The sequence below is a fragment of the Nerophis lumbriciformis genome, linkage group LG24 (genome assembly GCF_033978685.3).
Source record: "Nerophis lumbriciformis linkage group LG24, RoL_Nlum_v2.1, whole genome shotgun sequence".
NCBI classification, from domain to species: Eukaryota; Metazoa; Chordata; class Actinopteri; order Syngnathiformes; family Syngnathidae; genus Nerophis; species Nerophis lumbriciformis.
This window is the reverse complement of record NC_084571.2, coordinates 11,528,361-11,551,500: the sequence shown is the minus strand read 5'-3', so window position 1 is coordinate 11,551,500 and position 23,140 is coordinate 11,528,361. Positions and strand designations below refer to the sequence as shown.

General features: G+C 41.2%; 1 protein-coding gene across 2 annotated transcripts in view; it reads left to right on the top strand.

Moving 5' to 3' along the window:
• Nucleotides 1-23,140, top strand: part of cacna1ha (calcium channel, voltage-dependent, T type, alpha 1H subunit a) — a 347,520-nt gene that overhangs the window by 288,368 nt on the left and 36,012 nt on the right. For both annotated transcript variants that reach the window (XM_061981581.2, XM_061981580.2), the window contains exons 29-32: nt 863-972; nt 3,033-3,166; nt 8,279-8,349; nt 18,135-18,213. In XM_061981581.2, coding sequence (XP_061837565.2) covers nt 863-972; nt 3,033-3,166; nt 8,279-8,349; nt 18,135-18,213 — 394 coding nt within the window. The remainder of the gene's footprint in view (nt 1-862; nt 973-3,032; nt 3,167-8,278; nt 8,350-18,134; nt 18,214-23,140) is intronic.

The window sequence follows — 23,140 nt, the reverse complement described above, 5'->3', positions numbered from 1 at the left end:
GGCACCAGCCGCTGGACTAGATCTGACCAATCTAAGTCCCAGACTAGATGTGACCAATCTAAATCTAAGACCCAATCTGACCAATCTAAGTCTAAGACTAGATCTGACCAATCTAAGTCCAAGACTAGATCTGACCAATCTAAGTCTAGGACTAGATCTAACCAATCCAAGTCTAATACCATATCTGACCAATCCAAGTCTAAGACTAGATCTGACCAATCCAAGTCTCAGACTAGATCTGACCAATCTAAGTCTCAGACTAGTTCTGACCAATCCAAGTCTTAGACTAGATCTGACCAATCTAAGTCTATGATCATTAACTGATGAAGTCTACTCGGATGAGCGGCGAAACATCTTCTAAGACAAACCAAACAGTCCAGTTGCGATCGATTGAACGCCCTGAGAAATTTGGATAACATTTTGGAGAAGCCAGAATAGACAATTTCAGCTGACAAGTCAGTGGGATGCGTTTCTAAAAACAATATGTATCTACAATTCCACTCCTTCTGGCAAGGTCAAGCACTCCTGCATGACCAGTGTAGTGAAAGATGCCCTAAAAAAATCCCTTCCCCCTTCGTCAAGAACACCTGTGATGTTGACTCTGCTCTGTGAACGGCGGGCGACCTCCAGTCCTACAGACAAAACCCGTGGACTACCGCACAGATGCACACACATTCTTATTAAACTCTCGAAGTAGGATGGTTTACGGAGCAGCTGGTTGCAGCTTCGAACCCTAACCCCCTACTAGCAAGTCTCAGGGTTTTTTTTTTGTGTCTTGAAATGTGCTTACTGTTTTTTCATGGTCTCAAACTGACATGCAGCAACATTGTGGAGACGATTATGTGCGTTTATTTGTGTCCAGTATCTGGAGGAGGTTCTGAAGTACTGTAACTACGTCTTTACCTTCATCTTCGTCATCGAGGCCCTGCTTAAGCTCGTGGCTTTTGGGATTCAGCGGTTCTTCAAAGACAGGTAGCAATATTTAAATGTGTGGCAACATTTCTGTTCTCTCCATGGTATAGGTGGTCTTCGGGTTACAAACTAGATCAACCTAAAGCAGACCTATGCTGAGTTAAAGTGACATTTTCCTTCTTCGGTTGAGTAAATGTGACTATGTCAGGGGTGCCCAAACGTTTTCCACTGAGGGCCACAGACTAGATAAATAAAGGATCCGGGGCCCATTTTGGTAGATTTCACTTTAAAAACCAGTACAATGTATAGATTTATTTTTCTAAGAACTAGAAAATGACATTTCCGTAGAAATCTCGTGTGGCTGCTGAAAAACCAACGGTGAACTGAAATGCTAAAAGTTAGCACGCCCGGTCACATAGCGCCAAATAACAAAATATACGAGCAAAATGAGCTAAAAAAGCTAGCATGCTAATAGTACTATGTAAACATGCTGGCAATAGCATGCTTACAATTAGCATTAGTGAAACACCAAAACATGACAATGAGGTGTATACTTGCTAGTAAAAAAAAAAGCTGCAATGCTAACTGCTAATTGTAACATGTCAAATACCGTAAATATGAGGTTTGGTGTGCACAAAAAAAATCGATTCACATCTGAATCGTGATTTGAATCTATCAGATTCTAAATCGATTCATTATTTTCAAATATTCATTTATATATGTAAATATTTATATTTTTCTTAATCAACTTTAGAAAAATACATTTTTAGGACATTTTCATGCAACCAGAAGGAGCTAACTTGTTTTAAAGAAACATACCAAATAATACAGTGCAAGAATGAGTTTAAATCGAAGAGAATCGAGAATTGTGTTGAATTGAAAATCGATTCTGATTCGAAACATCACCCCAGGAATCGGAATCGGATTGAATCATCAGTTGCCCTAAGATTCACACACCTAATCTGAGGAGTGGACCTGAACAATGTGTTTAAATACTAGCATGCTAATGTTATCATGTATCAGCTACCAAAATATTACTGAGGTGTCTACCTATAAAATTAGCTTAAAAAAGCTAACATATTAACATTAGCATGCAATCAGGTATCATTCATCAAGTAACACAATATTTGACACTGGTGTATATCTGCTAAAAAAAAGCTAGCATGCTAATGTTAGCATGCATCAAGTACCAACATATGAAAGAGGTGTATACCTATAAAAGTAGTTAAAAAAGCTAAAATGCTAACAATAGCATGATAACAAAATATTTGACGCTGTGGTGTATACCTGCAAAATTAACCAAAAATAAAGATAGCATGCTAATATTAGCATGTATAAAGTACCAAAATATGACTGAGGTGTATTAGCTTGAAAAATCTAACATACTAACGTTAGCATGCTTATCATTCATAAAGTAGCAACATATTTAATGCTGTTATGTATACCTGCAAAATTAGCACAAAAAGCTAGCATGGTAATGTTAGCATGCATCAAGTACCAAAATATGACATGTGTACACCTACAATATTAGCTTAAAAAAAGCTACCATACTAACGCTAGCATGCTAACAGGTATCATTTATCAATTTATTTATTTATTTTATTTTTATTTTCCTGAGGGAACTCTCCTGAAAGAATCAATAAAGTACTATCTATCTATCAATACTTGACGCTGTGGTGTATACTCGCAAAATTAACAAAAACAAGTTAGCATGCTAATGTTAGCACGCATTCAGTCCCAAAACTTGACTGAGGTGTATACCTACAATATTAGCTTAAAATAGCATGCTAACATGTATCACATTCATCAAGTAACAAAGTATTTGACTTTGTGGTATATACCTGCAAAATAAAAAAAAAGCTAGCATGCTAGTATCAGAATGCTAATGATTGTGTCGTGGGCCAAATATATTTGCTACAGCCGCAAATACCCCCTGGGCTGCACCTTGGACACACCTGGACTGTGCATTACTCAACCTACATATTATACCTATTCTTCCCAGTTCTGTTTCTTTTTTGTACATTGTTAATCATTCACAAATCATTGGGACAACAATGTTAGGAATGTCTCAAATGGAATAATTGTTACTGGAGCTTCTGTTTCTTCCTGTGTGTGCTCAGGTGGAACCAGCTGGACATCGCCATCGTGGCCTTGTCCATCATGGGCATCATTCTGGAGGAGTTGAAGATGAGTGCAGCTCTTCCCATAAATCCCACCATCATCCGAATTATGAGAGTGCTCAGGATAGCACGAGGTAGACAGACAGACACACACACACACACACACACACACACACACACACACACACACACACACACACACACACACACCTCCAAGACATTCGATGGCAGCACTGCTCAGGCCATCTCAGAGCCGTGTATGGAGAGGGTATGGCCAACCCAGTTTCAAAGTTGGTAGCAAACATGGCGCCCTGTAGTCACCTAAGGGGCTTTTGACCAATCATTTCAGCGGTCCTCTCGCAATACACAGTCTGATTGGTCAAAAGCTCTTCACATGACGACAAGGCGCCATGTTTGCTACCCACTTTGAAACCGGGTTGTCCACACTCGCTCTATACACGACTCTGGGCTATCTATGGTACTGTATGTTGTTCAACCATTGGGTTGAGTTTTTCCTTGCCCTGATGTGGGATCTGAGCCGAGGATGTCGTTGTGGCTTGTGCAGCCCTTTGAGACACTCGGGATTTAGAGCTATATACCATACCAAAGACTTTAAACATGGGACCAATTACCTCCCTGCTCGGCACTCAGCATCAAGGGTTGGAGTTGGGGGTTAAATCACCAAAAATGATTCCCGGGCGCGGCCACCGCTGCTGCCCACTGCTCCCCTCACCTCCCAGGGGGTGATCAAGGGTGATGGGTCAAATACAGAGAATAATTTTGCCACACCTAGTGTGTGTGTGACCATCATTGGTACTTTAACATATAAGTAAACATTGATTGATTGATTAACTAGAAAGTAGCGTCTCCTCAGGAAGCTGCGTATTTTATGTTGCACCCTACAAAGTGTGTATACTGTAAGTATAGTAACAGTATTGTAACATTCATCTTAGTTATAATTTTATTTACTGAATGTGAAGGTGTTGAAATCGCTTTGTAAAATGGCTGTTGCTAATAAGTAGCTTGTCTATGGCAAACGCAATGTAAATTAGCATCAAGCTAGCACGTTTTGGAGGAGTGGAGCCTTACTTTACATTGGAGCGTTTTCTGCCTTTGTTGCTGTGGAAAATTGCAACGTTACTTCGAGGGAGTTTGGCCGTCCCGAGTGCTGCTTGACTGATCGTTTACGTGAGCCGCGGTTTAGTACGCAACCGGACGTGACGTCACGTGCAACAAAAGGTATCGAAATATAGCATTGTTTGATTCCACCTGAATCGATACCGGGTAGTACCTATAAAAGTACCAAATTCGGTACCCATCCTTGGTATGCTGTATATGTACAGCCGTTTATGGAGGATACTTGAAAATATTCAGGTCAGCTAAAGCTACTAAATGGTAAAACCCATTTTATTACCCTATATACACGTTATATTACACCCATGATACCCATAACAATTAATTTATCAACATCAACAAGGCTTGAACTTGCAACCCAAAATTAGATGTCCGATAACTTGATGTGCACAAGTGTTGGCAAATATCCAGAGCTCGTAAAACTACCTTTAAAAAGTATTTAGTTAAAGTTACTTGTTACTTTACCAAAAAAAAAAAAGAAAAGTAATTGAGATATTAACGGAAATATTCTTAGATAAATGTAATTTACTCTGGAAAGTAGTTACCAAAAAAATAAAACGAAAACGTCAAACGTGGCATATGTTGAGGGATGTTTCATGAGGGCAGAGTGTGTGTGTATGTGTCAGGGTACATGTCGCGAAGTGACGTGTGAATTCAAAGAGAGAGTCAGACAGAATAGCATTAGCTCAGCTGTGTGTGTTGGCTCTCTCGGGACATCAGTCAAATCTTTTCACAGGATTGTGTTAGCGCGAGTTAATAGAGATGGCGAATGTACTGGCTGTGGTCCCCTTGTCCACAAATAAGGTATTGCAGAATTGCAAGCTTGTCACTTCAGTCATTGATTTGTTGTTCGTTATTCCCTCATCAAATCAAATCAAATCAACTTTATTTATAGAGCACATTTAAAATTTACCACAGGGGTAGCCAAAGTGCTGTACAATGAGCAGGTTAAAAGATAAAACGAGTACCGAGCAAACACAACACAACACAAACAGAACACGATAAAAAATAAATAATTAAAATAGAATTAATAAAAACATAAAAACAGGATCACAGCAGGTGTATTATGGGGCGCCATTGCAGGATGGATATCACTCAGTGTTAAAAGCCATGGAATAAAAGTATGTTTTTAAGAGAGATTTAAAAACAGGAAGAGAGGAGGCTTGTCTAACACTCAGGGGTAGGTCGTTCCAGAGCTTGGGAGCAGCAACGGCGAAAGCTCTGTCACCTCTAAGCTTCAGCCTTGTGTCAGGGACCGTCAACAGCAGCTGATCGGCTGATCTTAAGGATCGGGTGGGGCAGTAAGGCTGAAGGAGGTCGGAGAGATAGGTTGGCGCGAGGTTGTTTAGACATTTAAAAACAAATAAAAGGAGTTTAAAATGTATTCGGTAACGCACAGGGAGCCAGTGAAGGGACGCTAAAATAGGGGTGATGTGCTCACGTCTGCGGGTCTGTGTTAGCAGACGAGCAGCAGAGTTCTGCACGAGCTGCAGGCGGGCGAGGGAGGCCTGGCTAATGCCAACATACAGGGCATTACAATAATCAAGACGAGTCGAGATAAAAGCGTGGATTAATTTCTCAAGATCATGTCTTGATAGAAACGGTTTCACTTTCGCTATTTGGCGTAATTGATAAAAGCTTTTTTGAACGACGCTGCTGATTTGTTTTTCGAATTTAAAATCTGAGTCAAACTTTACCCCCAGGTTTGTGACAGAGTCGCTGAGATACGGGGTCAGAGTGCCGAGGTCAACGTTGGGGGAGGGAGAGCGACTTGGACCGAACAACATAACTTCTGTTTTATCTTCATTTAGGCTCAGGAAGTTAGCTGAAAGCCAGACTTTGATGTCGTGCAGGCAGTCAATAAGACGTTGAACCGTGTTATTTTGTGCCATGGGAAAATAAATCTGGCAATCATCGGCATAAAAATGAAATGCAATACTGTACTTCCTAAAAATAGAACCAAGGGGGAGAAGGTAAAGCGCAAATAAAATTGGGGCAAGGATTGAGCCCTGGGGGACCCCATGTGGTAAAGGAGCTGTGGACGACATAAAACTGTCTACTTTTACACAAAAACTCCTGTCGGTTAGGTATGACCGGAACCAGTTGAGGGCGGCGCCCTTAATGCCCACACAGTTCTCAAGACGAGTGATTAAGGTGACGTGGTCGACGGTGTCGAACGCAGCAGACAGATCTAAAAGCACCAGGACAACATATTTACCAGAATCAGTGGACAGGAGGATATCGTTAAAAACTTTTAGAAGCGCTGACTCTGTGCTGTGGAGGGCTTTAAAACCGGACTGGAACAGCTCAGTGATACCATTATCCTCTAAGAAGGGCAACAACTGACTGTAGACAACCTTCTCTAATATTTTGGAAATGTATGGAAGATTAGAGATAGGTCTGAAGCTAGAGAGGAGAGAGGGGTCGAGGCTGGGTTTTTTAAGTAGAGGTCGTACCACTGCATGTTTAAACTCTACTGGAACTATTCCAGAAGAGAGGCTACTATTGATAATGTTAAGGACACTTGATCCAATAGTAGCAAGTACCTCCTTAAACAGGCGAGGTGGGAGGGCATCTGCAGGAGAACCATGGTAGTAGTGTCAATGTGTGTGTGTATAGTATTGTTTGCTGGGTGATGTTGCCTCACTTTATTTGATATCAAGTTCATTTTAGTGTGGCGATGGTTGTTGTTGTCTTCAGTAAAAGGGTATTTTCTTGCATTGAACCTGCACACACACACACACACACACACACACACACACACACACAGACACACACATTCTTGTATTCGTTATCTTCTTGAGACCTCTGAAAAATGCCTCCCTTTTTAGGACCACCCTTTCTACAAATATAAAGATGTGTATTTACAACATTAATAATATATACATACTGTGCAAATATAAAAAAGCTTGTTGTGAAAAATGATTTGGAATTTCACAAGAAAAATGTCGCAATTTCACAAGAAAAACTTAAAATTTTGGCAGGATTATAATACAAGTCGTAATTTTACTCAAAGCAAGTCAAAATTTAACAAGAAAAACTGAACATTTTTGCAATATTATGATAACAGTTGGAATTCTACTCAATAACAGTTGCAATTGTACAAGAAAAACTTAACATTTTGGCAATTGGAAAGAGTTGTAATTTTACTCGACAAAAATCAAAATTTTACAAGAAAACTTAAAAAAAACATTGGCAATGTTATCACAATAATCGGAATTTTACTTGGCAAAATTTTGGAAAAAAGTCATAAATTTACTCAAAAAATGTCACTGTTTTACAAGAACAACAAAATCATTGGCAACATTGTGACAAAAGTCCAAATGTTATATGACAAATGTCACCATTTTGCATTAAAAAGTAATAATTTTACATAAAAAAGTAATAATTTTACATAAAAAAAGTAATCATTTTACGAGAAAACATTGCAATATTACAGAAACAGAAAGAATATGAGAAATTGTTCCCAATTTTATAAGAAAAAAGTCGACACATTATGAGAAAAAGACTGCTTTTAGTTATATTTTTTATTTATTTATTTTTGTAATTGTTTTTTAATCTTCATTATTTACTTCAAGTTATGTATGTGGTATTTCCCTCAAAACATTGATTTTTTTTTTTTTATTAATTTTGGCCAAAGGGGGCGCATTTCAATTTCTTACACACACTTGTTATTTCATATGTTGACCAGAGGGGGAGGACTTTTAAAACCAACACACAGTCCATTTGAAAAATCCCTCCTTTTTGGGACCACCCTCATTTTGATAGATTTCACCACCAGGGGTGCAAATGAGACATTCTCTATTAGATGCAATGCTTTTCTGTATTGGGTTCATAATTTATGTCATCACTTGTTCACACCTCTTCATATGGAAGCTACTTTTCCTTCTTGATGTCTCAAGAGTGGTAGAAATACAAGAACACACACACACACACACACACACACACACACACACACACACACACACACACACACACACACACACACACACACACACACACACACACACACACAAACACACACACTTCCTGTGGCAGCTGAAGTGCTCCACCAAGACACAAAGCAGCGACTTAGCCAAAAGACCTGAGTGCATGACGTGTCTTCTCTGCAGTGCTCAAACTCCTGAAGATGGCCACAGGCATGAGGTCTCTGCTGGACACTGTCATGCAAGCGCTGCCACAGGTAAACACAAACCACTCGTTTTTTTTTCGTTTTTTTGGTATTGCTCTATTTATGACCATGCTCGGTTTTTGAGCCCGGCTGAAATCAAGCAGCTTTAGCCACTGAGTGTATTTAAAAAAAAAAGTTTTTACATTTATGTATTTAAAAAAAAAAAAAGTTTTTACATTAATAAACTACATAAAATTCAAGCACATTCTGATACACCAATAGTTAGATAGCAGTACCGGTACCTGGGAATCGGTATTTATTGGTACCAATTTTAGGTACTTTTGTGTGTGTTAATATGAATTATTTTTGATGATAAAATTTAATTAAAAAATGAGCTGATTATGATAGCTGCTGTTCAGTTGTACCCGCATTTTCCAGACTATAGAGTATATAAGCCGCACTCACTAAATATTAGGGGGAAAATATGCTTCCATATATAAGACACAAAAGACCATAAGCCGCATTTATATATGTTGTGAAAAGAGTTATTTACACAGAAAGGTTCTGTAAATGTTTTTTTAACTTAATTGGTTTCAAACGGTGTCTGTAACAGGGAAGTAAAACGGCTGATCAAACAAAACGGAAGTCATCGTTTTTAGTTTTTTGAGTCAGCTAAACAGACTCAATAACTCCATGGTGACATTTTGGTGAATTTACTGAGGAATTTGTGAAACTGAAAAAAATACAAAAATAATGCCATTGTAAGTTATTAATACTAACACAGACAACGGTAAACGTGTTAGCATAATAGCTAACGATAGCTAGTATCATTGTACTACAATAGAGCGTACAAATATGCATGAAAACACTCATACAGACATCTCACACCGGACGGTTTAGTAAGAAATAATTGTTTTAGTTATATTGTAAAACTTTACTTGGAGTGATGGAGGAAGAATCCATGCCAGTAGAAACGCTATAGACAGCTAGGAGACCTAACAGCACTCCGGTTGGAAAAAAAACAAAACAAAAGCATTACTGATAAATCGAAGGACAGTGCAGCACCAGCAGTGAGCAAATTCGTCCGAAAGATGGTGCCATAGCACAAACAATAAAACACCCTGTCAGTGCTTGTTTTTTTTTTAATAAAATAATTTTTAATATTGCTGTCAGCAAAGAAAAATCCATAAACTAGCCATGACGTCTAATAATAAGCGTAGGAAAAACGTAGCGGCTTATAATCTGGAATTTATGGTATATCTGGTTTTATGATCACTTTTTCTGAGACTCAGCGACAGTTACAAGTCCAAGTTAGATGACAGTAGTGTATAGTTTATGGTGTGTCGGCTAGTCAGTTCAGTCTTTGCTGTCTAGTCTATTGTTGCGCCCTAAAAAGTGTTAATACTTTAAATAGTGTACGTATTATGCACCAGGTGTTTGATTTTACCATGCATCTTATTTGTAGTTTTTATTAACTTATTTGGGCGCGTTGAAATCGCCATGTAACCTTGCTAATGCTAATCAGTAGCATGTCAATGGCAAAGCCAATGTATATTAGCATCAAGCTAGCACAATCTTGGAAAAGTGGAGCCTTACTTTACATACGTTGGAGCGTTTTTTTTTTTCATCAATTTCTTTGTTGGTTCTTCTATACATTTAGACGCCTTTTTGAGGCACTTAACATGTACAAAAAGTCCCCTTATTTTGCAGGCGCATTCAAAAGTTTAATATTTTGGGTTTTCCCAAAAATTCCATTTCAAAATTGGCTCCGTAGCGTCACCTTTACAATTAGAAAAAAATAGCCCCTCCTTCTAGTTTCACCTACCGACACGAAAATCGCTGGAGACGTCATGACGGGACGCACAAAAGTTTCAGGAATCCATACCTGAAAAGGAACATTTTGGTTTTCATCATTCATTTTTTCGGCGAGAAAAAGGGGTCGTACTTTAGCGAACTCCTCCTAGGGACTTTGGCCAAATGAGTCACGGTTAACATTACAGATAGTACACATGTAGGCGATGATAAATTGCGAACAAATATTATCCTGCCTCATAAGATGTGGGCGTGGCATGGCGCCAAAAATTGCTCCGATGATTCGCTACAATACCTCGGCTCCACAAATTCAGATCTTATTTGGTAGAAATGATGATGGCACCCTAAGGTGCCTGATGGGTCATACCGACTCATGGTGGGTGGAGCCTCACGGCGAAAAGTGCCCCACGCCATCACCAATCTAACTCATTTCTGCACTTTATGTGATTAGAGACCGATACTAAGCTGATGGGTAACGATAAATAACAAAAAAAAGTATTTTGCAAATGACAGGAAGACTTTGATCTGATGGCTCGCCACAAAACGTTACTAACTCGGTTTCACGAGTTCAGATCTTGATGCTAATTGCTACAAATGATGGTGGCAGCCTGAAGTGTTTTTTTTACATTTTGCAATTCTCAAATGAAGCATCCTTGAGATATTGTAGACCAGTAGTTCTTAACCTGGGTTCGATGGAACTCTAGGGGTTCGGTGAGTCGGGCTCAGGGGTTCGACGCAGGTCAAAACACACCCGACTCATCGTGTAAATAAAACCTTCTCCCTATCGGCGTATTGCGGATACGACAACAGCAGAAGTCAGACTGATTTGCAGGCGTGTCATTTGTTGTGAGTTTATGCACTGTGTTGGTTTTGTTCTTTGAACAATGTGTTGTTCTTGCACGCTTCATTTTGTGCACCAGTAATAAAACATGGTAACACTTTAGTATGGGGAACATATTCACCATTAATTAGTTGCTTATTAACATGCAAATTAGTAACATATTGGCTCTTAACTAGTCATTATTAAGTACTTATTAATGCCTTATTCGGCATGGCCTTATTATAACCCTAACCCTCTAACCCTGGCCCTAACCCTCTAACCCTAACCATAACCAAATAACTCTAAATTAAGTCTTTGTTACTTAGAATATGTTCCCCATACTAAAGTGTTACCAAAAACATATAACTTTGTCTTGAATTTGAATTTTTTTTATTTTTCACTAAAGAAGGGTTCTGTCATGTCTGTGTGATCATGTTTTGTTTTAGTCATGTTCGGTTTTGTTTTTGGACTTTTTGTGCACTTTTGTTTGTTTTTGTCAGTATAGCAACCATTAGTTTTCACCTGTCACGTCACGCACCTGTTTCACGTTTTGAGTCACGCACCTGTTTTCATTAATCATGTCACTATTATTTAAGCTTCGAGTTGCCACGCTGTCTTTCTGGCAACATCACACACTTTATCATCACTCTGCTTCATGCCATGTTAATAGTCCATGCCAAGTAAGTTTTTTGTTTATTAATGCCACAGTTAGTGTTTTTGTTTCATTGTTCATAGTTTCTGCCTTTGTGCAAGTTTTGTGTTTATAGCCAAGTTTTGTACCTCCACTGTGAGCACCTTTTGTTTGTTCCTTTTCATTGTCATTATATTAAATCATGTACTCCCCTTCACGCCACGTATGGTCCAAATCATTTGCACCACGGGAGAACAAATCATGCCATAGTTCAAGTCTTGACAGGTTCGGTGAATGCGCATATGAAACTGGTGGGGTTCGGTACCTCCAACAAGGTTAAGAACCACTGTTGTAGAATCTTTAAACACAACTATGCGAGGGGAAAACAAAAATAACGTATTTGAAACATTATTTTATAAATTTCAAAATGTTTAAACAAGAATAGAAAATATATAATCATTCATGCCTAAATTGAGATTCGACTAAAAAAGGTAAATATCTCTTAAAACTAGTGACATTATTAGAAATACAATGATAAATCTTGGCAAGTGTCAAATAATTTGCAGTGTACCACAAAGATGCACATTGTGCAGTCGCCTATTATTTTACAGGGCTAATGTTAGCATGTGCTAGCTAGAACATCAAAAAACGCCAACAACTTAGGGCAAAATGTTTTCTGTAATCGGAAGTGGAATTCGAGTCGGCTGAAATGTGGACATTTATGAAATACATAAAAATACATTAATATTCCTTTTCATGCAGGGTAAGTAAACATTTACAGAGTGTGGTTTCGAGTGAGGTCATGTGACTGCCAGGCTCCGTTGGATTGGTGGAACGGAGTCAAAGGTCCCGAGTGCTTACGTTAAGCCAAATGAGTATGTCCGTGCAAGCAGTGATCAATAATTATAAATAAATATGACAATATAAATAAATGTAGTTATCGGAATGACACTCAATGAGTAAAAGTAATGTCGTTTTCGGACTATAAGGCGCACTTAAAATCCTTTCATTTTCTCAAATTTCGACAGTCTTATAACCCGGTGCGCCTAATGTGCAGAATAATTCTGGTTGTGCTTATCGACCTCGAAGCAATTTTATTTTGTACATGGTGTAATGATAGGTGTGACCTGATAGATGGCAGTCACACATAAGAGATATTTATAGACAGCATAATGACGCCAGTAAACAACACCAAAACTTTAAATGTTCCATTGAGTACATAGAACATTACACATGGCGCTCAAAAATCTGTCAAAATGTTTTAGTATGACTTTGGTAAGCTATGAAGCCGCACCGCTTGATGGATTGTCGGCGCAATACGGCTACCATAGTCAGACGTACTGTATTATAAAGGTGGGTGTATAAGGTGGGTGTATAAGGACCGCAAAAAGGCACCTATTAGCTGACATATAATCTTGTTTTGCAATATTATGCAAAACCAACAGTTTTTACTTTCTGGTACCTGCTGATGTGTATTTGGGAGCTGCATAAGTCCTGAAAATTTGCACGCATCCGTCATTGTTGTCCGTGCCGACACCGTAGACGATAAGCTTTTTCTTTTTTTCTATCTTCTTGTTATGGGACATTCATCCTCCGCTGTTGCCATTTCTAATATAAAGCAGTGTAAAGTTCTTACTTATATCTGTCATTAAACTCGCCACGAAAGCGCTAAAACATACCGGTGTAGTGAGTTTACATTATTCACCCAAGGAACTTTAGTTATTAGAAAGTTCCGGTCGGACGGTTTTTCACGGGACACTTTTCCGGCGTTGTTGTTGCACTAGTGAGCCACGGATGAAGAGATGCTGCTCCGTTATTAATTGGAGTAAAGTCTGAATGTCATTAAAAAAGTTAGCTCCATTTTTGGCACTTCTTCCACCCCCGTCCTTGCACGCTACACCGAAACAACAAAGATGACGGGGAGAAGACGCCGCCGAAGGTGAGCCACGTACATAAGACCGCCCACAAAACGGTGCATCCTGAAGCGACTGTCAGAAAGCGACTTGAAGATGATCTGTAAAACATCTTCTATGCAACATTTTCATCATATGACCCCTTTAAAGTGCCTTATAATCCAGTGCGCCTTTTGTATGAAAAAAGACCTACAATCGCGATCAAAAGTTTACATACACTTGTAAAGAACATAATGTCATGGCTGTCTTGAGTTTCCAATACTTTCTACAACTCTTATTGTTTTGGTTCTTTTATGAATTTATTATGGATCTACTGAAAATGTGACCAAATCTGCTGGGTCAAAAGTATACATACAGCAATGTTAATATTTGGTTACATGTCCCTTGGCAAGTTTCACTGCAATAAGGCGCTTTTGGTAGCCATCCACACGCTTCTGGCAAGCTTCTGCTTGAATTTTTGACCTCTCCTCTTGACAAAATTGGTGCAGTTCAGCTAAATGTGTTGGTTTTTTGACATGTACTTGTTTCTTCAGCATGGTCCACACGTTTAAATCAGGACTTTGGGAAGGCCATTCTAATAGCTTAATTCTAGCCTGATTTAGCCATTCCTTTATCACTTTTGACGTGTGTTTGGGGTCATTGTCCTGTTGGAACACCCAACTGCGCCCAAGACCCAACCTCCGGGCTGATGATTTTAGGTTGTCTTGAAGAATTTGGAGGTAATCTGTTATGAACTGGTCAAGGGGGGTGACCCCGGGATGCAGAGACGGGAGGTAAGTTTGAAATACAAAAAGGAATACATTTAATAAGTCCAAAAAGTCTAACAAAAAGTGATGGGGCAGAAGCGCACACCATGAATACTAACAAAACAGGTTCCTCAGTGGTTGGCAGGGGGAAAAGCCAGGGCGCACCAAGCGCCGCATAAAGTCTTTGCTGCCTCAAGGAGGCTAGGGAACAAACACAAAGAAGTTAGAAATAACAGGACAAGGGTAAGCAACGTACCATGAGGCGAAGTAGGCGCATGCACGTGCGGAGTTCGGGAAACAATGACCAGCAAGGTCAAGCTGTAGGTGACGAGCTTAAATACTGGCGGGCTAATTGCGAGCAGGTGTGTCACCAGGTCCGCCCCTCGCCGGGGACGAATCACTAAAACACAGGTGCAGACAAAATAAGAAGGCAGGAAAACACTAAAACACAACATAATCCTCCCTTTTCATTGTCCCATTTAAAGCACCAGTTCCATTGGCAGCAAAACAGGCCCAGAGCATAATACTACCACCACATGCTTGACGGTAGAAATGGTGTTCCTAGGATTGAAGGCATCACCTTGTTACGTCTGCGGGGACGCATAGCTGCGCTGGTAGCGTTCCTTCCAATACAGACGACAAGCAGGTGCGGTGTGCGGGTAAGATGACGTATATTTAATGATTTTTAGGACAGGATCAAAAAATACAAAACTGAAAACGCTAGCAAGCGTGGAGCTAAACAAAACATAAAATGTCACCAAGGGTGATAAACAAGGAATGCTAGCGTGCACAGACTTACTACAACGAGGAGAAAACCAGGGGAACGTAAATGTTGCATAAAGCAAACATTGACCCAGCAACTACTGCTGGGTGACAGGAAACTATAAAGGGGAGTGATTAACCAAAACACCTGGTGGGAATACTAATTGCAAAACTAAGACAGGTGAGGAGAATCAGTGCCCATGGAAACTAACAGTAAACAGGGAAAGAGTCTGCACCCAGGAAACAGACTAAAACAGAAACATAACCAACATAAATCATGCCATGATCCGGGTAACGGATCATGACATTAACCCCCCCCTTAAGGGACGGATCCCAGACGTCCCAAACTAGAAACCCCTCCCCTACAAAAAAAAACAGAAAGTCAAAAGTCACTGGAGGGTGGAGGGAGGACTTGGTGGTGGGCCACCAGGCCATGTGTCCCCGAAGCCACCGGGGACAAGTCAGGTGGCGGCGGCGGGTAGACTGTCGCCGCAATCGTCGAGGCGGGCGACCTCGGAATGGCCATGTCTGTGGCCGTTGAGGAGGCGGACGAGACTGGCGCCAGAACCTCAGCAGTCTTTGAGTCCTGTACCCAAGTCTGGGGCGTCGCTGCTGTTGGCGCCAAAGGCGTGCATGAAAAGTCCAGAAAGGACGAGGTGGGCGGCGCCGGGGTGCGGCCCGCCAGAAACGACGAGGTGGGCGGCGCCGGGGTGCGGCCCGCCAGACACGAGGAGGTGGGCGGCGCCGAGGTGCGGCCCGCCGGACACGAGGAGGTGGGTACGTCGTAGGCGAGGCAGGCGCGGGAGGCGTCGTCGCCGTGGTAACAGGAGGCGTCGTCGCCTTGGAAGCAGGAGGCGGCTCGTCTGTCGGCGTGGGCGGAGCCAAGGGCGAATCAGGCAACGGAGTATCTGCGGGTGGTGGATGTCTCAGCTGGACTGCTGGGTTGGTTGTAGGGGAATCATCATCTGCAGCGCGGTGAGTATACTTCCCAGCTGTCTCTCCAAAGCATCAAGGCGGGCATCTTGGCGTTCCGCCATGGCGTTGACGCAAGCCCCAAGAACGCCAAACTGTTCCTCCTGTTGTCCAAGTTGTTTGGCCTGTTGGTGCAATGCCCTTTTTACTTGGTCCGTCTCTGCGGGGTCTCGTGTGCTTTGCCGCGATGGAGCAGGAGGTGGAGAGGATGGCGTTTGCAGGACCACCAGGGTTGATGGTGGCGTCAGAGTGGCAGGCGTGGGAGGAGCCAGAGGAGTGGGCGGCTCAGACGTGAAAGGCGGGGCCAGAGCGGTAGGTGGCTGCAGGACAGAACAGGACTGTTCCTCCCTCTCCAGTTCCTTCAGCACCCCTTGGTACCATTCGTCCACCCACTCTGCGCTGTACTTCTCTGGCGGGTCCAACTTGCTTTGTGGCACTGGAGCAGGAAGTAGGGCCGAAGCAGACAGCGCCCCCGCTGGAGGAGAGGCAGGCAGCAACCTCAGTGTAATGAGGTCTGCTTGCCCCGCTGACACGCTACCAGCACTGGGCCCCCCCCCTCAGGAAGCAGATTCCAGATGCTAGATGGAGCTGGTGGGGGGAGCGCTTGTGAGAGTTCGGCGGGAGCAGAGGGCACGGGCGGGTGGGCTCTAGGAAGCCTGGAAGCTGGCCTTGTGCGTGTGCGCCGCTGGCGCCTTTCTGGACAGTTGCCAGCAGGTGGTGTCTGAGGGGAGGAGAAGCCGCACGGGAAGAGCCTGGCAGACAATGTTGAGGGCAAAGTGTCCGTCTGGTACCCCTTCTGCGCCTGCTCTGAGCTGGCCCGCTGCCCGAGCCTCCGCGTACCGGGTGGGGTGGACGACGTCCGGGTGGCTTGAGAGTGGGGGAGAAAACGGGTCTCTGCTTCCGTCAACTTAGCCATTAGCTTCCCCCATGCTACCATGGCGTCGGCCGGAAGGTCTTCTTCAGACAGCTCGGCTTCGTCCTCGTATTCCCACGGCTGTGTGTCCGCTTGGAGTTCCCGGAGGATATCTTGTTTGTCCATGTTGGACAGGAACACTTCGTCAAGCTGGGTCAATCTGTTACGTCTGCGGGGACGCATAGCTGCGCTGGTAGCGTTCCTTCCAATACAGACGACAAGCAGGTGCGGCGTGCGGGTAAGATGAAGTATATTTAATGATTTTTAGGACAGGATCAAAAAATACAAAACTGAAAACGCTAGCAAGCGTGGAGCTAAACAAAACATAAAATGTCACCAAGGGTGATAAACAAGGAATGCTAGCGTGCACAAACTTACTACAACGAGGAGAAAACCAGGGGAACGTAAATGTTGCATAAAGCAAACATTGACCCAGCAACTACTGCTGGGTGACAGGAAACTATAAAGGGGAGTGATTAACCAAAACACCTGGTGGGAACACTAATTGCAAAACTAAGACAGGTGAGAAGAATCAGTGCCCATGGAAACCAACAGTAAACAGGGAAAGAGTGTGCACCCAGGAAACAGACTAAAACAGAAACATAACCAACATAAATCATGCCATAATCCGGGTAACGGCTCATGACACACCTTTTGTCTATCAAACATATTGCTGGGTATTGTGGCTAAACAGCTCAATTTGTGTTTCATCTGACCACAGAACTTTCTTCCAGAAGGTCTTATCTTTGTCCATGTCAAGAGGAGTGGTCAAAAATTCAAGCAGAAGCTTGTGGATGGCTACCAAAAGTGCCTTATTGCAGTGAAACTTGCCAAGGGACATGTAACCAAATATTAACATTGCTGTATGTATACTTTTGACCCAGTAGATTTGGTCACATTTTCAGTAGACCCATAAGAAATTCATAAAAGAACCAAACTTCATGAATGCTTTTTGTGACCAACAAGCATGTGCTCCATTTACTCTATCACACAAAATAAGAGTTGTAGAAATGATTGGAAACTCAAGACAGCCATGACATTATGTTCTTTACAAGTGTATGTAAACTTTTGACCACAACTGTAAATAGACTCGCTCATTTGCAGTGCGCCTTATAATCCGGTGCGCCCTATGGTCCAGAAAATACGGTGGTGTTTCTTCATCGCAAAAATACTCAAGTAGAAGTAAAAAGTATACAACTCCTCTGACAAGTGCAATGAATCTAAAGAGAGTCGATGTCGCACATTACTATCCACTTCCGATCACTAAGTACTTGTGTTTGACTTCCAGGTGGGGAATCTTGGCCTCCTCTTCATGCTGCTCTTCTTCATCTACGCCGCGCTGGGAGTGGAGCTCTTCGGCAGGCTCGGTATGTCAACCCCTCGACAGAAAACACACTTTTCTACGCCGACGTACCTCAGCTCATTTGCATAGACATTTATTGGCAAATGGCTTCCTCGATGGCCTCTCGCCTCCAAACAGGTTTGACAGAACAAAACAGTAAATTGGCTACGCGAGTAGCGAGGAGAAAATGAAATGGAATTGTCCTTTTTTTTTTTTTTTATCGACGTGTTTTTTTAAATTAATCACCTAGCAAGTTCTGTTTGTGTCACGTCTCTGCTTTGTCCCTTTAAACGTTATTCTAAGGCCGACAGCTGGCTGGGTAAATAAACTATAGATATGTTTAGTCCTAAACCCTCATGAGGGTCAGCAAATGTCACTTTAAATTGGCCTCCATGGTTTACTATGAAGCAATAAAGCGGAGTGGTAAAAAAGCGCAGTTGCTATGAGACAATTGGGGCCTGGATTCTTTGTTTAGTCTTATTAATTATACGTATAAGTAAAATTGTTATTATAGAAAATAGATGGTGCTTAGCGTTTAACCAGCCTTACACGTGAGCTTACTGTAAACAACACAACTTCACCAAAAATGTCCCAATGTGATTTCAAGCCCATGATATTCACCAGGTGGTGTCCAAGGAGCGGCCCGGGGGCCATTTGTGGCCCGCAACACGTTGTCGGGGGGGAAAAAAATGGTATAGATGTAAGAAAAAATGAGAAAAAAGCTGGAACGGAATTTAGAAAGTCTACATTTGTGGGGGATGTTTTCATATATAAAAAAAAGGGATACAAACAGATATTACCGTATTTTCCGGACTATAGAGTGCGCAGGAATATAAGCCGCGCCCACTAAATTCTAAGAGAAAAAAATATGTTTCTATATATTAGCCGCACCGGACTATATACATTGTGAAATGAGTTATTTACACACCTTAATGGTTTCCAAACGGTGTCTGTATGTAAAACGGCTGATCAAACAAAACAGAAGTCATCGTCGTGGACCCACTAGCTGCGGAAGCTAGCTCTCCAATCAGCTAAACAGACTCAATAACTCCACGGTGACGTCTTGGTGAATTTACCGAGGAATTTGTGAAAGTGAAACAATACAAAAAGAATGTTATTGTAAGTTAATAATACTAACACAGACACTCGTAAATGTGTTAGCATATTAGCTAATGCTAAGGTTGCTACAGTCATCACATTACGATAACACGTACAAATATGCATGAAAACACTCCCACAGGTGTTGCACGTGGGACGGCTTAGTAAGTAAGAATGGTTTTAGTTATATTGTAAAACTTACCAACATTGCTATGAGAAATGAATGAAGAATCCATACGAGTAAAAACGCTATGGACGGCTAAAATACTGAACAGCACTCAGGTTGGGGGGGCACTAGCGCTAAAAAGAAAAGACACTGCAGCACCTGCAGTGAGCGAACTCGTCCAAAAAAATGGCGGCCGTAGCACAAACAATAAAACAGCTTCTCATTGAATATTTTTTTTTAACTTGTTGTTATCGCCGTCAGCGAAGAAAAATCCATAAATTAGCTGCATTGTCTTTCAAGCAGCAGAGTTCAAAGTTTAGGAAAAACTTATAGTTTGGAATTTACGGTATATATCAAAACTTTAAACGTTATAAGTGACAAATTACATTATTATTAGTTACTGGAATCAACATTTCATTTCTCATTCCATATTGACAAAAAGCAACTCCCAAACTAAGCTCCTGTTGGGGAGGCAGGGGACTCAGTTTTAGACCAGGAAAAGACCTCAAGAAACATCGTTGAGACTTGCTGCTCCGTTGTCCTTCATACAGCAGGGGGGTAAAGGGACGAAGGCGCGGAATGTGAGTGCGAGTGTGTCAATAAGCCTGCAAGTCGATTAGATTGTTGATTAGATTGAAAACTGTTGCCACCCGACTGCAGGCCCGTGTATCGTTCTACAAACCCCGTTTCCATATGAGTTGGGAAATTGTGTTACATGTAAATATAAACGGAATACAATGATTTGCAAATCCTTTTCAACCCATATTCAGTTGAATATGCTACAAAGACAACATATTTGACGTTCAAACTGATAAACTTTTTTTTTTTTTCAAATAATCATTAACTTTAGAATTTGATGCCAGCAACACGTGACAAAGAAGTTGGGAAAGGTGGCAATAAATACTGATAAAGTTGAGGAATGCTCATCAAACACTTATTTGGAATATCCCACAGGTGTGCAGGCTAACTGGGAACAGGTGGGTGCCATGATTGGGTATAAAAACAGCTTCCCAAAAAATGCTCAGTCTTTCACAAGAAAGGATGGGGCGAGGTACACCCCTTTGTCCACAACTGCGTGAGCAAATAGTCAAACAGTTTAAGAACAACGTTTCTCAAAGTGCAATTGCAAGAAATTTAGGGATTTCAACATCTACGGTCCATAATATCATCAAAAGGTTCAGAGTATCTGGAGAAATCACTCCACGTAAGCGGCATGGCCGGAAACCAACATTGAATGACCGTGACCTTCGATCCCTCAGATGGCACTGTATAAAAAACTGACATCAATCTGTAAAGGATATCACCACATGGGCTCAGGAACACTTCAGAAAACCACTGTCAATAAATACAGTTAGTCACTACATTTGTAAGTGCAAGTTAAAGGTCTACTATGCAAAGCGAAAGCCATTTATCAACAACATCCAGAAACGCCGCCGGCTTCTCTGGGCCTGAGATCATCTAAAATGGACTCATGCAAAGTGGAAACGTGTTTTGTGGTCTGATGAGTCCACATTTAAAATTGTTTTTGGAAATATTCGACATCGTGTCATCCGGACCAAAGGGGAAGTGAACCATCCAGACTGTTATCGACGCAAAGTTGAAAAGCCAGCATCTGTGATGGTATGGGGGTGCATTAGTGCCCAATGCATGGGTAACTTACACATCTGTGAAGGCACCATTAATGCTGAAAGGTACATACAGGTTTTGGAACAACATATGCTGCCATCTAAGCGCCGTCTTTTTCATGGACGCCCCTGCTTATTTCAGCAAGACAATGCCAACCCACATTCAGCACGTGTTACAACAGCGTGGCTTCGTAAAAAAAGAGTGCAGGTACTTTCCTGGCTCACCTGTAGTCCAGACCTGTCTCCCATCGAAAATGTGTGGCACATTATGAAGCGTAAAATACGACAGCGGAGACCCCGGACTGTTGAACGACTGAAGCTCTACATAAAACAAGAATGGGAAATAATTCCACTTTCAAAGCTTCAACAATTAGATTTCTCAGTTCCCAATCGTTTATTGAGTGTTGTTAAAAGAAAAGGTGATGTAACACAATGGTGAACATGCCCTTTCCCAAGTACTTTGGCACGTGTTGCAGCCATGAAATTCTAAATTAATTATTATTTGCAAAAAAGAAATAAAGTTTATGAGTTTGAACATCAAATATATTGTCTTTGTAGTGCATTCAATTGAATATGGGTTGAAAAGGATTTGCAAATCATTGTATTCCGTTTATATAACACAATTTCCCAACTCATATGGAAACGGGGTTTGTAACATGAATACTACAAGTCAAAACAAGTAATGAAAAATCTCCCCTGCTGCTAAAAACTCCCCAGGGGGTCTCCAACCACTATTTGTGAAACACAGGGTCAAATGTAGGGATGAATTTCACTCTATAGTGTACAGTAAATGCGATCAATAATTGTGAATTCCCCCTACGACCGTCTGGTGGCTCCCCGATGGTATGGACTCTCACAATATCTATGAATGTAATAATTCAATAACTCTACCCACTCTGCGTCCATTGCAGCCGGTCACACATATGAGGCCCCTTCCCAAGGTTTCTTCTTTGTCCCAGTTTGGGGTTTTTGAAGTTTTTCCTTACCGGGACGTGGGTTCAGATCAGGGGATGTTGTCGTGGTTTATGAAGCCCTTTCAGGCACTTGTGATTAATGGCTATTAAATACATTGTCATTGTGTTGGTTAATCATTAAAAATCAATAAAACATGTTACTTTCAGAAATAAATGAGTATGTGCCAACAACTGCGATATCAAGTCTATGAAAACTTGTTTTTTTGGCGATTTCCCTCCGTGCAGTGCACCGTGATCTTTGCTTAGCAGAACTCAGACTTTCTTACCTCCGCCAAAACAGATTGTCTCCCCCCCAACATAAGTCAGTTATGGACAAATATTTTCAGAAAATGTCCAAAACAAAAAAACTATTCCTCTTACCTACTAGGAGCACACATTGCTGTCCCACGCTGCGCAGGGGATTCTGGGGGATGTTGTTTATTTTTAGGCCCAGGCAAAACTTCACTCAACAATTTTTCGCTTGATGCCGTCACACATCACGGCAATATTGTGACGTGTTTGAAACTGCAAAAGCCCAGTATCGACAATACTTTTACATCCCGACTATCGATGTAAAGGTTGAATAATTATTTTTATTAAGTTGTATGGCCTTTTTGTTCAAAAAGACCCTGTTCTTTATGGCCAAAAACACAACGTACGAAATATTTCTCCAAAAAATGTATTTCAAAATAGAATATTTGATGCGAAGTATTTGGGCCTTTAAACTGTTTTTTTTTCTAACGCCAATACAATTAAGGATTCAAAAAGTGCCCAACTCATAAAAGTGTTAAAAATAGGTTGTACAATTTATTTATTTAGTTTTTACTTTCAACACGTAAGTCTCAAGATCAACTTCAGAGCTATCAGTTCTTATTATTTTTTTATGTATTTTAGTTTTGTTTGTTTTATTCCCTCTTTGTCATAGAAAATGTTTATGAAACAAACAATGTTCCAATATGCAATATTTCCCCCGAAGGACATTTACAATTGAAATATTTAGTGTGAAGTATTTGGAGCTTTCTTTTTTATTTTTATAATTTTTTTAATCCCACTAAAATGATTTAGGATTCAAAAGGGCCCAACTCATAAAAGTGTTAAAAATGAGTCATA